The sequence below is a fragment of the Chiroxiphia lanceolata genome, chromosome 5 (assembly GCF_009829145.1).
Source record: "Chiroxiphia lanceolata isolate bChiLan1 chromosome 5, bChiLan1.pri, whole genome shotgun sequence".
NCBI classification, from domain to species: domain Eukaryota; kingdom Metazoa; phylum Chordata; class Aves; order Passeriformes; family Pipridae; genus Chiroxiphia; species Chiroxiphia lanceolata.
In genome coordinates, this window is record NC_045641.1 from 3317447 (window position 1) to 3334424 (window position 16978).

At 43.0% G+C, this 16978-nt stretch overlaps 1 protein-coding gene across 1 annotated transcript in view; it reads right to left on the reverse strand.

Annotated features, from left to right (window-relative positions):
• The window catches only part of MKLN1 (muskelin 1), a 94191-nt gene that overhangs the window by 55007 nt on the left and 22206 nt on the right, over positions 1-16978 (reverse strand). The window contains exons 3-6 of the mRNA XM_032687266.1: positions 16741-16883; positions 15249-15337; positions 9183-9292; positions 5191-5383 (exon numbers count right to left, since the gene is read on the reverse strand). Coding sequence (XP_032543157.1) covers positions 5191-5383; positions 9183-9292; positions 15249-15337; positions 16741-16883 — 535 coding nt within the window. The remainder of the gene's footprint in view (positions 1-5190; positions 5384-9182; positions 9293-15248; positions 15338-16740; positions 16884-16978) is intronic.

The following is a 16978-nucleotide window of genomic DNA, read 5'->3' on the forward strand; positions in this document are numbered from 1 at the left end:
CTTTCTGCGGGGAGCAGTTCCACATTCATTCTACTTGTATTGCAAACCAGCAGCAGCTTGTTTTGGAAGCTGAATCACCACCTGTCTGACACCACCAGGGACAAAAAAAAAAAAGGGGGGGGGGAAAAAGGAGGATTTCTAGGTGGATTCTGCACTTGATACTTGATGCCAGACCTACACCAGCGCACTCCTTATGTTCCTGTCAGGATGGCTCTGCTGACCAAAAGGTCTCCAAAGCTTCTCCAAGGACCAGATCTAGGCCTGCTCAGCTTTGTCAGCTGTTCCCAATGAATCAGGAGTTTAAAATAAATTTCAAGACTCCTGACAAAAAAAAAAAAAAAAAAAAGTGTCAAGTGGAAGTTTTGAAAGGAAGTTTTCCTTCACTCCGGAGACCTCTCACTTCAATGTCCATGTTTACTAAAATTACAGACAAAACCTTGCTCTGTACTATTTTCAAGCTCTTCTCAGCAAGTCATGACGCATTTTGGATGTAACAACACGAAGTTCACAGTGGTTAAAGCTCAGTAAATTCTGCCACTCTGATAACCCAAGCCTTTATTTTGCCAGCCAACTGCAGGTTACCCAGAAAGGATCAGGACAAACACCATGGACAAAAATATTTAACTTGCTGAAGCCAATCAGGAACAAGCTGTATTAAGTTTGGGGGTTTTTCAGACAAGACATCTGCAGATAGGATTACTAAAATCTATTCACTTCACTGCTAATGGCTGAAAAAACTTCAGAGTGACCCATAATTTCTGGGAGTTGGGCTTTGGATTTTTTAAAGAATTATGATTTTTCTCAAACCAAAGAAAAATAACCAGAACGCATCCAGCCATTACTTGACAATTTCTTGGGAGAAACAAGGAAAAACACGGTTTTTTCTCCAGCCTCAGAGCTGTAATATTTTCTTCAACTTTATTCTTCACAAAAACGAAACTAGGTCTGCTCTCAAGTCCCTATAAGTTATCCCTCTTCCACACAAACCCTACCATTTACTTAGGATAGGCTTTGGATCCCTAGCCAGCCCTTCCCCTCCATATATCTGAGCGTACAGAGCAGCAACCACACTTTCTCAGAACCAAATCCAAACAATATTGGGTGGTAAAATTAAGGTATACGAGTCTGTCTAAAGCTCCCAGGGGAATACAGTTGTTCCTGTACGTCCTGTTCCTGCGCATCACGAGTTTTGGGAGACATTGGAGCCTGCAGGCTGTGCATCACTACCTCTTGTTTGTTGTGCAGGGCTCACTTGTCACCAGATAAACACATGTCACACCCTGACACGAGCAGTGCCACAAGGAACACCTCGGTCCCTGGAATACTAATACGAACCGAGCAGATCTTCCATCCATTCCAAGCAGCTTTCCACGTCTGCAGGAGCTGCAGGCAGCTCAACTAAGTAATTTGCACTCCACATACTCTCTTGCAGGAATATTAAGCAGATTTTTTTTTTTCCTTCAATAATATAGGCCCGAGAGCTATAGGAACGGATCCAAATGCGAAACATTTGAACCGAGTCTGTGAACCAGCTGAGATTTAAGGGACCCTTTTCTTTCTGAGAGGAAGTCAGGCAGCTGCCAGAGTTTCCATTTGCCCGTTTTCGAAGTGTAACGCACGAGTCAAAAGAATCTGCGGGCAAAGTGTGGCTGCCTGCCACCGAGCTCTCAAAAGAAATCATCTGGTGATGTGAGGTGGAAGACAGCGCTCGTCATTAGCAATGCAAAAGAACAAGAGTTAGCTCTGCCAGCGCTAATTCTTGACCACCTACTCTTTTTCTACATGACTAAGCCTATGGAAATGGCCCCGCGAGAGATGCAGCGCGTCGCGCTTTTTCAGTACCCACCACTGCAAAGATCAGCCTCTCCAGGAGACATTTTAGGCTGAACTGAGTGTGCAGTATCTCTGTCAACCTCGCTGCACTTCTGTTTGTGCCTTTAAGGCAATGAACTCCCAGATCAGCGAGCGGTCAGGAGTTCACATATTCATGCCCGGCCTGCAGCAGAACAGGCCGCTCTTTGAACGATTTCAGGGATAATTTAAGGATCTGCATGTCTCAATTAACTCTACACTTCAGCTACACTACACAGACACGGGACCAAAGTTAATCCGCTTTTATTTGGAAAAGCAACACATCAGAGAGAGGAGCTCAGTGGTAAGAACACCCACACCTTAGAGACTAAGCAGCAGCTACGGAGACTTCACAACAGAGCTGCTAAGAAAGTAAAACGGTAATAAATCATCGTAGAACGGCCTGGGTTGGAAGGGACCTTAAAGATCAACCAGTTCCAACCCTTATGGAAGGGTCAGGTCCTTATGGACAGGGACACCTTTTACCAGACCAGGTTGCTCAGAAAATGCTGAGGAGCTTAAGACATGCAGAGCAGACTAAGGACAGTGGAGGACCACAAGGAGCAGGAGGTAGGAAAACTGTAGGAGAACATGCTAAAGGCTGAAGACACCTACTCCCATCCTATCCCACCAGCACCAGTTAAGTACCAGTGATATTCAACACTTTGACTGCCACTTTGCACAACTCCAGACAAACTATTCCAGCTGCAGTTTTGTAGTTATCAGAAGAGGTTTGTCCTGTCCACTGTCCCATCACAGCCTGAACAGCTCCATGCCCAGGTTTGCCATGAGGCAGCACGAGCACCAGTGCCAGAGGACACAGTGTCCTGAGTGAGGGCACAATTGACCCAGTTAGGGAAAACCTGCAGTCGTGTCAGCTTAAAGCAAATATGGGCTGCAGCCTCCGTGTCTCGGGATAGATGGCACTTCCCTCCAGAGGGTGCTGGGAGGCGACAGAGCTCAAGAGTTGAAGGTAGTACAAAGAATGGCAGGACGATGGGGGAAGGAAGGTTAATATATTCCAAGGCAAGCAAAATCATTAAGGATGACCAACAGAGCAATGGGAGATGCGCATGCTGACATTTAATTTCAGCTGGCCAGGTGCCGGATTAAAGTGCAGCAAAATAAACACCCTCACACATATTTTTCTGTCCCTCAGAAGCAGTGACAAAACAATGATGCTCTTGAAGACTCTCCTGCTAAATTACCCACCGTCTGTTGCGAGCAAGACATGCTTCTGTACTTGCTGGAACAAAAGAAAAAGGACTGATAAAACAAGCTACAGCATATTCCTCCCATTTGCTTAAGGGTTGCTGAGTTCCTCAGCCTTCCTAGAGGGAATGATCTCAAGAACCAGGGAAGCAGGACTGTCCACATCAAATCTGACACAGAACAAGTGTCTGTTTGTCAGACAGAAGACTGCAGGTCTTGTTTTGATCTACCAGGAGAGTCCTTTGCCAGTACTTCCAGCCCTGGAAAAGCTGAGCACTGTGGACAGCAACCCCACTCTCAACATACACCAACCAGCTCAGCTCAAGTCCTAGGGGAAAACTGCTGGATGAAATAAATGTCAAATATTAAGTAGAAAAGAAATAAAGATGTAACAAATTTTAAAAAAAGTTACAAACATTCACTTCATTAGTGCCCAAGAAAAAAAGTCCATTTTTGAGGGAACTTTTTCAGCACATTCTAGACTTTGAGTGAAATTCTATTCGAGTTCCTACTCCAGCCTGCAATGAAGTGGAAAGAGGAGGGCCTCCAGGCACTGAAATTAAGTCACAGCCAAGGCTGTGCAATGATAAAATCATCACCATCAGCACAGAGCACTCCTCTGGCTGCTGTAGCATCCTGGTGGGCTCATCAGCTCCCCCAGGCACTCGTGTCTTTGCGACACAGACAGTAACAGCCAGCCACAGCTCCCTGCTGCTTTTCCAGCCTGAAATCCTCCCTTGCCCTTAAGATTCAGAGGGAAGCTGCCAGTTGCACAATGTCCCTGCATTGCAGGAAGCTGTTCACGCTCCCATCCCAGCCAACAACACTCCATGGGCTCAGGAGGGCAAGGATGAACGCTGTTCTCAGTCTCAACACTTGTAGCTGCTCCTGGAGCTCAGCACAGGGCAGGGCTCAGCTGCTCTGCCTAAGAAACCTTGAGCCAAACACACAGAAAACCACTCACTGCAGTTTTGGACGACCTGTTACAATAAGCTCCCTAAAACTGTGCTCAGTTGAACAGCTTAGTCACAAAAAGATGGTGGATTTTCATGGAAGACAATTCTTGATTTTAAAGCTATCACTGCTATCAAATTCTGAGAACCACTACCAACTTCAGTGGTACAAGCCCCACTGCTGGAGTCAAGGAGGTACACTGGCATCTATCCAAAGGTATTACAAAATGACTGATTAGCCCAGAATCAGATAAAAACATCTCCGGTGCCAGATATCCATGAAATCGGTTCACTAAGTCCCTAACTCTACTGGCATCAGACACACAGTTCTCCTCTCATGCCAGCACAAGTGTCCCATGAGGAGTGACTGCACATATTCAAACAGCACTACACCCACAGCCAGGAGCACCACTCTTTTATCAGACTGCAATCCAAAACCGCTGCACAGGTCTTGAGAGACACTTCAGTGCAATAGCCCAACTCTTTCTACATCCCATTTTAACAACAGAAAGTACATCTCCCTCCTTTTAGGAGTTGAGAGCTGTTTATACACCGTGTTTTTAAGCAGAAAGCTTCCAAGTAAAAGATTAATAGTATTTCCAATGAAACCAACAAGGTCCTGCTCTGCAAGGGAAAACAGGCTTTGCCTCTAGTCACTGACTTCCACACCATTCTCCAAGGATTATTTTCCCTATAAGAAAAAACAGCATTCTCATCCAGATACAGATGAAAACTTCTGCCTGAACACCAACTTAGTGGCAAGTTCCAACCAGAAACCATGATCCACATCACCACGGAGAACTCCAGCTGTCAGCTTCCCTGCTCACCACTTCAGTGACTTTCCTGATAGTCAAGCCCACCCTCAGCTTGCCAACACTTAGATGAAAAACTTATCTTTACCCACTCAAGTGCACCTCGTTGTCATCTCTGGGGGAAGGAGGCTCCAAAAGCAGCAGTGACAAGACATTTCATGACTGAATTTTTAGCCTTCGTCACACAACACACTCACAAGCCCAAAAGCTGACAGAACACCACACCAGACATCAAACAGCACACAGACCAGCCAATTCTACTACAAAGCACATCAACGCTCAAAGAAGGCAATATTTCAATGGGGTGTTTTTTATAATTAATTTTTTATAGTTGACATATCCGACTCCTCTGAGTCTCTTACCGTTCACAGCTTTTTCTATCAGCTCTTCACAAGCATCAAAGTCTCCCTTCAACACCAGCTTGTCGTGGAGGTCTGTCAACATGGGGTGCTCCAGAGCAATCTTGGTTTTCTTCTGCAACGACTCGAAAGCCTCGGTGTAGTTGTGCTGCCGAAAATGCTTTAGGCAAAGGCGAATGGCTTCCTGTTCACGGTACTACTGGAACACAAGAAAACCTATGAGACATGTAGATTTTTCCTGCCACCAGCACTGCTGGGAGCTACCTGTGAACCTGGAGCAGGATCTCTTGTCCACGCTGCACAAATTGCTCGCCAGCTCACAGAGGAATGCTGTGTGGACGACATTACAAGCTGTGCAGGCATTTACTTTCCAACAGTATAGAAGTTATACAGCTTGGTATCATCCAATTTAATGAGCGTACAAGAAGAGAGTGCACGGTGTCCCAGATCTCTGGAGTGACCATTAGTTCCCCCCCATCTGCTTGGCCCTGCTGTTCGAGGCCTACACGAAGAGCAGAGCAGGAAAAAGCCTTCTCTATCAGCGTTACATAATTTGATTGTATGACTCTTACATAACAAAATAATTTAGAAGAGTAAGTAGGTCACAGCTTTTCTAGGAGCAGAAGAAAAAAAAAAAAAGCCACAAGAATAGGAATACTTGCAATGACCACCACTCCTGCAATGGAAAGGCTGAAGGCTGGTCCCAAATCCTGCGGGTTCGTGAGGGTTTTGGATCAAGGGCAACAAGGATTTACGTGCACAGCAAAGTTTTAACTTCTAAATATTCCCCTGCATCCTGAAGCAGAACCTCTCTGAGCCACAGCTGCCCATATCCCACCTGACTGTGGAAAGGGGTGACTAAGGTGAGAGAAACCCACACTGGGTCCAACATCCCTGCACAGACACGTGAGGGAATAGTAAACTCTGAGTAAGACCCACAGTTTGTGCTGTTAACCGACCAAATCTTCCACTGTGTTTTCAAAGCTGCTAACAACATGCATAAGAAACATAGATTTTTAAGGTGATAAGTAGCAGAACCACTTATTTTAAATAGACTCTTCAAACCTAAATTCTAAGGCATTAAAGAAAAAAAAAAATCTCAATTTCCATCTTTAACACGCAACTACTGTGGTAAAAAGCAAATGTAACTTTAAGCAGTTATAGGATTGATTACAGACAAGAGATTTTAATCCTAAGTGGCCACTACTGCTAAAAGTGAAGTTTATGGTATTTAAATGAATAGAATCTTTCTGAAAACCTGGAACTAACACTGACTCTCAACAAAAATTAGTGCTCTCAGAATAATGGCTCGATAGCAAGAATTTCACAAACTGAAGCGGCTAAAAAGAAACACGGCCATGTGATATATTTTTAGTTCTTAATCCATCAGTATTTCACAGCTGCAAATAGCCAGAACTATGCATTTTTAGAAAACCAGTTCCCAGCCCACATGAAAAAGGCCAAGGACACGTACTGATAAGAATGCAAGGCTGCAGTAAAGGAGTATTGAAGCTAAAACAGTTCTACAGCACAACTGGCAAAAAACAACTGTTTTTTTGTCTTTCCAACAGATATCTAAGACACTGTCTTTAAGAAATGTTCACTTACATCAAAGCCAAAACCAAATTAGATCCCTGTTGTTCAAAGCCATGGCAAGCAAAAGCAGAGCTGCACACCAGTAACAACCAGCTTCTGCTTTTTCAGATCCTCCAGTTTAGAAATTAGGCAAAATTCAGACTTGCTGTATTTCCACTGAGTTTGGCTTCTAAAACAGGGAATGACTGCTGGGTGCAGGTTGGCCACTCAATGCCACAGAAAAGCTTCTATTCAAGTGACACCATAGTACTACTTCAGAAGTTAAATATGAAAACCTCTTTTTTATGCAAAAAGGTGTATAAAAAGTATGTAAAAGGCTCCTTTATAAATGCTGTCATACAGGTTTAAAGAGATGACAACCCAAATAATAGCTCTGATCTGAAGCTGTAAATAATTCCTATGGTTAAAAACGTAACAGCAGCATGAGACCAAGATATTAACACTGTCAAACACACTTGTAGAATTAAAAATAAGTTCACGTGCTCCTTATTAAACTGCCACTTCTTAGGTGCTGAAGTTTTCCCACTCTTCAGGAGAAAGGGATAAGGCTTTTGTGAGGCAGTAGGCTGAGCTGGACAGCAAGGAGAAAGCAGTAGGGGGGAACTGAGGAGTGTGTTGGTTGCTTTCAGTCCTTATCCCTTACCCCCAACTCCACTGCCTGCAGGAAAGGGAGGTTTTGCTGGCACACAATAAAAAGGACAGGCAACTTCAAGCAGAACCTTCTTCTCGTCTGATGTCACAGGCAGTAAAGAAATACTAGATTTCAAAGCCTCTGAGATTCCCAAAAACACGCATGAAAATATTCACAGCAACTCAAAGAAACAGGTCAACCTTCCTGCCTTTCCCAAAACATGGGTCAACACATCCTCCTACGTGGATCCAGCAATGTGTGGCCTCTCAGGGCTGGGAGGGAAGAGAACATCAGTGGCACATGCACTCATCACCAAAAACTTGGCAGCTGATCCTAGCAGAGCCCAGACCATCATGAATAAGTCTCTGCCTTCCTGCTTTGGGGCTCTCAAGCTTTAGGAGAACAATGCTGGCACCCCCTGAAGAAGCTGTCACTACACTCATGCTGACCATGAAAAGTGCCGATTCCATGGGACAAGATGGAAGAAAACAGATGCAGACATCATCATCAGATGGCTCCTAACCAAAAAAAAATACAAATCAGAGCTTTCTGCTTGCAGCAACTGCTCCAAATTGCCACACACAGCACCACGTGCAGAGACAGCAGAGAAAACCATCAGCAGCTTCTGTCAAGTTGACTTTTCAGAAGTGGACATCAATCATCAGCTGACTAATGACCACACCACCACTTGGATCATAAAGCAGCTACAGACAACTTGTCCTGTGCTTGTTAGGGCTGCATTGAAATCCTCCCTGCAGAAGCTCGTGATGTTGGTGTAAGTGGGTATGAGCCAGACACCACGGTCACACATTTTCCTCACCACACTGGCAGCACCATGAACGGGTGAGGGAGTCTCACTGCTAATCACACACAGTCTCTATCCCCTTCTAAGCTTTACCTTTTGGAAGCAGAGATACATTGCTCCACTATTCAGTCTTATTCAGCTGGGAAGGATGTCTCCTCTACAACACAATATGAATCTCATTAATTGTTCCAGAAGATCCAGTGCATAACATGCAGCAACAAAATGAATTCTGGTTGTCAGTGTGCACTTCCCTCCCACAGGAAAGGCGTCTCTTGTACTCAATTAAACACTGTTTATACAAATAATGTTTGGAACCTTCTGAACTATCAAAGTGACAAATGGCATAAATCATCTCATCTCACAGTCCAGCGGCACCGGCCCCACTCTGTTCCAGAGTGTTCAGCAAAAACACAGAAAGAGGGAAACATCAGAAGTGCAAGGAGCTGCAACAGGAAAGACACCAACACGGATTCTCTTTAAAACAAGCTCATTATATACCCTGTAACAAAAGCTGCACCTCTAACCCAAAAGCCTCTGCACTCACGTAGCTCTACAGACTGGCACCTTAAAAGAATGACTAATTAAAAGGCAAAAAGAGGGGGGAAAGGGAATCTGGTTTTGTCAAGATTCATTTCCCTTCCAATACAAATATTATTTTCCTAATATTGTCCCCTTTTGACTAAGTGTTTCTTTGTTTTATGTTCTTCTTATGATGTCTACGTGGCAGGTTTTTGCGGTGGTTTTGGGGTTTCTTGAGAGTGTTTTGTTGGTTTCTCAAAGAGAACAAGCAGATACAATTCAAAAAGATTCCCTTCGAGTCCAAGTCAGCCATGTGGTCTGAGTTTTTGCTGGTTCTGATATTCAAGGAGTGAAAAGGTCACATCAATTCCAGGAAGACAAGTTTCACAACATTCTGAGACCGGGAATCTTCAAACAAAAAAGGCATCTAAAATGCAGGCCTACCTTGCTGTACCAGTTGAGGCACGGCTGGACCACATCTGGATCATCAATGCCATTAAGTTCAACATACCAGATACTAAAATTGAAGCTAGGCCCCCAGGACAAGAGTGGAACTGGAGAAGAAAGGAAAAGGAGAAAGAGGCTGCATAAACATCAAACAACCACTGCATTACACAGTACTATTGCAACAGAATGCTCTTAAAGGTTACACAAATTTCAGTGTTTCAGATCTGACTTAAGTTCTAGTTTGTTTAACTAAGTTTATGAAAATTACCAAATACATCATGCTCGACTTGTCATTTAAAGCAACCTGTGCTGAGTAACATTAACACAGCAGATTATTACAAAGCAGAAGCTTGCTTTAAGCAAAAGAGCAAAAATACTATCATTTAAAACAGCTCCAAGAGGCAACAAGCTTTGACAAGGCTGGGAATCACGAGCACACTAGCGACAGTATTTGCTCCTCATAGTACATTTATTTCCCCATTTGTCAGCAACAATTATTTTCCCTAATGGTGAAGACAAGAAGCTTGGGTATTTAAAATTTTACAAAATTAGTAACATCTGCAAGTTGTGGAGGAGGGAGGGAGGGATAACTGTCAGTTCCCAATTTAAAAACTCTAATTTTTTTTTTTAAAGCTTTAATCTGTGCAGGTTTATGCTGAAACTATTTTATCTGAGAATTGGAACAAATGTACTTAAAATACTAAAGGACCCATGAAAGACATTGCAGCCTCTCACCTACAGCTCCTCTACCACTCTGGGTTAGTATCTGAGGCCTTGCACTGATCTCAGGATTAATCTGCAGGTTAAGACTTGGTTCTGCTTTTTGAAGCAGCTCCAACTCCCCGAAAACTCGTGTGTGAACTCTGACTCCTAAAAACTGCAGTGAAATCAAGTGGTTTCATTTCAAATACTTTTGTTTCCTTTGTATTTGACTGTAACTGATAAACAGGAAAAGGCAGTATTAGAGGTGAATGTGCAGTTACCAGCAACAGCAAGGAGTCCACTACCTCCTCCCTTCCACTGTTTTTGCCACAGAGAAATTACTTCTTGTCTTTCAAACCACTATCAAATACCACTGAGATTACTCTGTTGAACTAAGGTTTTTCTGACCTACTCCTACTCCATGAGGAAACAAAAAACCCCAAGCTTATCAAAAAGTTGTTCCTGAGCTCTTAAAGGTTCTTAAGTATTTATACTTCAAACAAGCTACATCTATTATTTTCTGCAGTGTGTTTGGGCACAAAGCACATGCTCAAACACCTGATTTTCTTGAGTTTTAGAGGGTGTATTTACAAACCTATTTCTAAAGGCTCATTATAACTTCTGGGAACAGCCATCTAGAGCAAAGATTTTTTAGAAGAGATCCAAAGAGACTTTGTATATGCAACTCTTAACTGACTTTAATATCCATAAGTAGATACTTTCTATGTTACAGCTCTCAAATCATCTTTTCCAAGAGCTTATTTCTACTTGATTGTTCAGCACACAAAGCAAAGCAAGATGCTTTCAGAACAGGTCCTTTTAGGTGCATGTTTGTGGAGACAAGAGAGACGTGAACTGGTCAGAAAAACCACGAGTCACCTGTCTCCCATCCACAGTCCCCACACTCTGCCCAGGGAACTTCCTTCTTGCTTACTTTTGTCCTCCACACAAGGTGAGTGCTGCCAATATGGTCCCTTAATACCATAAAACATTCCTATTTCTAAATCCAAGCACAGAGATCAGTTTGATCCCGGATATCCTCCCCATTAATGCAGCAGACTGAAAATACCACACGTAAGGGTAACACCTCGGGTCTGTCTTCAGACCTGAACACACAGACCAGACCAAACTCAAGTTAAATCTGATATCTGGTCAGGTACAGAGATCAAAGACCAGCAGCTCACTGCACTGACACACTGAACTAAACCACAGACCACCTCAAATGCACCCAGACCATGAATTTCCTGAGGTGAACCTGAGGCCAATTTCCTCACACTGAGTTTACTGGGTGAAAAACCAAACCAAGCACTATCACCTTCTCACCTCTTTCCAGAGAACACACAGAGGTATCCACCTGTACTTCTTTTCAGCAATTCTCCTCAGAACTTCAGTGGCCTTCTCCCAGAAAAAAAAAATTAACAATTCATCCCTTTGTAGCCAACTACAACACCAAAGAAGATATTGGGGTGCACAGAAGAATCCTGGACAGCTCTCACAACCACCAAAATGCAAAGCCATCAACTTGCTGACACTTCTCCTCCCCACAGCTAACTCAGGTTCCAACAGTCTTTTTTACAAAAAAGGAAACAAAACACCAGAAATGGTGATTTTAACATCAAGACTTTCATGGTGCAACCATCTATTCCAAGGAAAGCACAGATATTAAACTGTATAGGGAATGCAAGGCAAATGCCTCCCTAGTGCTGAAAAAACTCTTCCCCAGACAGAGAAAGTTGAAGTTGATTTTCATCAGCTCCTCCATAGGAGCAGGAAAAGAAACAAAGCAGAAGGGTTGAAACTGGGATGTGATTTCTACTCCAGTTTGGCAAATTCAAGTGTTCTGCTGGATCATCTCCCCACTTTTTATCATCTCCTCTGGTTCCCAGGAAACACCTCTCACCCTTTTTTTTCCATCCCCCTCCTTTTTGAGGTGTGCTCAGCTCTTCAGACAAATGTCCTGTTAGAGCAGCCAAAATCTGACTTAAACCTGGAAGGAGGAGACACTAAGTGCAGCAAGGAAGTAGTTTTTTCCTCCACATCTTTGAGGTGGAAATACACTGCAATTAAAGGTGTTAAAAGCCCAAAGCTACATTATTCCTCCAGTTTTTACCATAAAGCCCCCTCAGCATGCCTGTTTTTTTTCTGCAGGTACTACAGAAATCCATCCTGAAACACGTGTAACTGTTCAGAACAGTTGAACTATCACTCCACAGTGAGAGGAGTCCAGCAGAAGGAAAAATAATAATTAAAAAAAAAAAATCAATATCCTTCTAAGAAGCAGAAGGCATTTGAGTCACTTAAACAGCTCTTAATCCACACAAGGATGATTTTAGGGGATACTTCTCAGTAATAGCTATGCCTAGACAAGGACTGTGACTCTGTATTAGAGGAGACAGTAGCAGAGGCATTAAAAACAGCACAATAAGTTGAAATACCTCTCACAAGGTGATTTCTGTTTCCCTCATCTATAGGCACAGACAGACAGTGTATGCTTTTAAAAATTAAGAAAACATCCATGAAGAAAAAAATTGGTCAGATTTGTTACACCAAAGCTTAAAAATCTTGAAGCCTGGTTAGCAACTCCCATGCTTGTAACAAACTGGCATGAGAATTACACCTAGAATTTTTCATCTTTCACTGCAATCAGTCTTTGCACCTTCTGCTTTCAAGGACACAGCACAGAAAAATCTCTGCTTGGAGGAACCACAAGAGCAGAGCCAAAAACAAAGCTCACAGACAGTAAAAAGATTATTTTTCGATATTTTGTCTGGATAAGTATCTTCTTCCCTCTCTCCAGTTCTGTAATGAGGTGCTACATGAAATGTAAAAATTACCTGTCAAGTAGGTCAAAAGCTGCACAACTGGGCATTTCAGTGCTCAGGAACTGAAGCTGAACTAATTAAACTAACAGAAGTGCAAGGCTTCTCTTGACAGGAGGAGAGGGATTATTCTTTCTGCTTTCTATGAGCCTGAAACTTCCTTTGATATGAGAGCAATGGAAGCTGTAGGATGAATTTTCCCCTCTCCCAGACCAACCCATGCCAGGTTCCTCCTGCTCTGTCCCCCCTTAAAAACCTCTCTGTATATTAACAGTGCTGTGGTAAGCTCTCTGTGCTGATCTGCAGAATTATAAAGCAAATTCCTGATGCAAGTGCTGCCCAATGCCTTTCCCAAAACCCAAACCTCACTGATCACAGGAACTCTGGTGGTGTCAAGTCTCCAAGAGTCCAAAAGGGCAGATTTTGGCCTCGTTTCCTGGCAGACTTACGAGGAACACAGCACGGTGCTTGAAATTTGGAGTTACTTTGGCCAACAGCTTGGAAATTCTAACAAACTCAAAACATTTTCAAGCTGTGAATCTGAAAAATAACAGAATTTCGTAACATTGTTTTGCAGTTGTTTCACGGCAAAAAACACTCTCACAATGTCATAGCCAAAGTGACACCAGCCATCAACCTGAGGTTTTCACAGGTTTTGGTGAAAAGATCATTTCCAGTTCTGTTCTAGCACAGCAATTTCTTCATGGAAGGCAGCCTCGAGATAGAGCTACAGGACAACTCATCTCAAACCATAAGTGGTGAACAAGTGACAGCTCAATTAAAATCTAATATTAATGTATATCATATAGGATGCTGATTCATGGAATGGTTTGGGTTGGAAGGGACCTTAAAGATCATTTAGTTCCAACCCCCTGCCATGGGTAGGGACACCTTCCACTAGACCAGGTTTCTCCAAGCCCCTTCCAACTTGGCCTTGAACACTTCTAGGGATGGGGAGTCCACAACCTCTCTGGGCAAACTGTGCCAGTGTCTCACCTGCCTCACAATGAAGGATTTCTTCCTAATATCCAATCTACATCTACCCTCCTTCAGTTTAAGGCCATTCCCCATTGTCCTATCACTACCTGTCCTTGTGAAAAGGGCTACATGAAGATCCCATTCCAACAAAACAAGCTGCTCATTCCATGTCAGAGAAAAAAATTCTGGCAGTAGAAATTAATCAGCACTTCACCATCCTAACAAGCTTCAGCTTAGTGCTACACTTCATTACATCAGAACACACTTTCCAGGAATACCATTTACGCACCCAGAGAAGAAGCCAGTAATCTCTGCACTGGCCCTTTTAGCCCTCCAGGAACTACTTGCTACTTTTAGCCCCTGAAAAATAACATTTCCCAAAAACCTAATGCTGGAAGCTTCAGAATAAAAAATTAAAAAAAATAATAAAAAATTATTTTAACTTCCCTTATGTAGACAACGTTTAACTCTAATCCTCTGCTACTCTTGAGGTTTCCTAAAGCCAAGTGTTACAGATGCTTCCAAAAGTAGCAGCCAGAAACAAACCCAAAGAGCAACCAAATCCTCTACTTCTCCAAGAACAGGAATCCCCACCGTTTATGGCACACAAATGATTCCTGGATTCCCAGCCTGAGGCTTTCAGTTCCTCAGGCAAACAGGAGGAGATTCAGAAAGCTGTGTAAAACACACCAGAGCAAAGGGCTCCCAGGGTGCCCCTACACAGCCACTATCAGCTGAGTCTTGGCAAAAGAATTTCCCAACACATCAAAACACTCCTAAATTCATCTAAATTGGCCAACAGGATCTTTACCTCCTTTTTCAGCAACTACCTCCTTCCTCTATTTTTAACCTTAAACAGCTAGTTTTAAAACCAGTCATTCTTGTACTATCTCAGTAGTTAGGAAGGGGAAGATAAATTTACTGAGCAAGCCAAAAGGCTCCAAATTCTTGGATTAAATCCAAAAACTAAGACACCTGTTCTCTCTGGCCTGCAAGAAGGAGATCTTCACCTCTGCTCCCATCACACACCCCCATGCCCCCTCAGCAATCCCCTCCAGCCAAACCAGACACCAGGGGTACAATCCTTCTGGTGCCCCCGGATGACATCTTTACCCAGAGGTGAGACATAATATTAGAGTAGCAGGAAGAGAACAAGGGAGGCTCCTGCTGTTGCTTTATGTGTCACAAGCATGTTTGAGAATGGAAGGTTTCAAGCTTTTTTCAAACTTTGACTGGTGCTTAGCTTAATCAGTTATTTAAAGCTCTATACAGCAGTTTATAGGAGGATAGGAAGCAGCTTCTCCCGCAATGAAGTTGACTCAACAACTGTATTTCTGAAAATGACTCTGTTTTGCTCTCACTCCCCAGGATTTAAATTATGAAGGTATTATTTCTTATTAACAGGACTTCACTGTGTTCCAAGTCTAACCAGCCTAAAAGATGATGAAATGGAACAGCTATTGTGGATACTTTGCCTGAGTACAATGAAGTCACGAGTGCCAAGACCGGCACAAGTATCAGAAGAGATTATTTTCTACTCAGAATGCTGAAAAAATGCATTTACCTATCTTAATGAATCGACAGGGGAACATCTGTTCATCAATTTTATGCTTCAAGGTGAATGTTTCTTTGTTATAATCATTCTTTAAGCCACTGTGGGAAAAAATAAATAAGGTTACTAAATCTTACCTTGTATTTTAGAACTAGCTAATAAATGCAATCTAGGTCATGCCTGAAACACGAAGCTTGTTTCATATCACTCTGAATCATAAGTACACGTGCTGGACCAATGCCTGGGCTGTTCTCCACCACCTTGTGTCTCCCTGGGAGGCAGCACTGGGTGGTGATTTTGGGAGGGAATTGTCTTTGGTTCAGTGCTGCTCCCCTGCCCCTGTAACCCTGTGACTTCAGCCAAGGATCTGCTGAACTGAGCTCTTCCATTCTCCAGAGGGAGAAGGATCAGATCTTAAAATTATCACCCTGACAAAGTGCTTTCTGATCAATTTATGGGCATTACTTCATGAAAATATCAAATATTTAGTATAATTTATCAAAAACCTTAAGTTCATTTTTACTGAAGATGCAAGTACAGGTCCCAAAATGAGGATTTTTATTAAACTTCAGCACAAGTGAAATGACATTAGATCAATAGTTATTACGATACTAAGACCTCTTCCCCCACAGCTGCAGGAGCAATAAAGGCAAACTGCAACACTGCTCTATCTAAAGAGGGCAGAAGGGTGGGAAGAGTTGTGGATGGTTTCTATATGGTCATGAAGAATACCTGCAACACAGAACTTCCCATGTTTCTCCATGGCTATTCTGCTTGGCTACAGATGATGTACGCCCATACATTCCTGGAGGTGGACTTCTCTTCTGGAGGCCTCCCAAAATAGACTAGTTCTTGCTTCTCTTGTACTCCTGGATACTTAACTCTCATTTCCCTTTCTGAAACAGCAGAGTCCTTAAAAGGCCCTTGCAAATTTACATTGGCAACTCCTCTGGAGTTCTGGATAACGTGAACAGCCAAAAGGCTCTTTCTTCAGTCCTCATCCAACCCTAACTACCAAATCCAACTAAACAAAGGAAAATGCAGTTTTTTCCCATTTGCCTGTTTAATTTATTTACCCGTTTGAGGAAAGGCAGAGCAGATGACTAGTTCAGATCTTTACAGCTGCCATGAGGTTTTTAGGGAGCTTACTTGGGCTTTTAAAAGCTACTTCAAAGTTACACACCTGGGGAATCATTTCTCTTGTGCCTCAAGCACAGGGAAGGAAGGAATCACAATCCACCAACGCTGCACCCTGCTCTCAGCTCTTCCAAATCCCCAAATTTGCTCTCCACAAATCCTCTGTGGTTAGAGCAGGATCAGGAAGGCTTCCTGAAGTCAGTGTTGGGATTGCTGCTCTGACCTGACCGTAAACATGAGGGCAGATAATTGCAGGATCACAACCACAGCTCTGCTCCACTGTTGGCTGCATCTGCTCGGGAACCAGGGGGGAAAAGCATTTTGGTCCAGCCTTTACAACTCCATAGCTGATGGAATCATGTCTTACCTGGATAAGAGATCTGTCATATTCTCCTCATTCATCCCACCAAAAACTTTAAACTTCTTTAAATTGCAGACGTGTGTTTTCTCATATTTGCCAAACGTGATGCTCTGGACTATGGCAGGTCTTTCAAGTTTCAGAATCAAATACTGTGGAAGAGAGAACAGTGGATTTTAATATTAAAGCCAAGGCTGCAAAACACACTAAGGGAGAAGCATTACAGCCTCCAAAAATTCACTTTCAT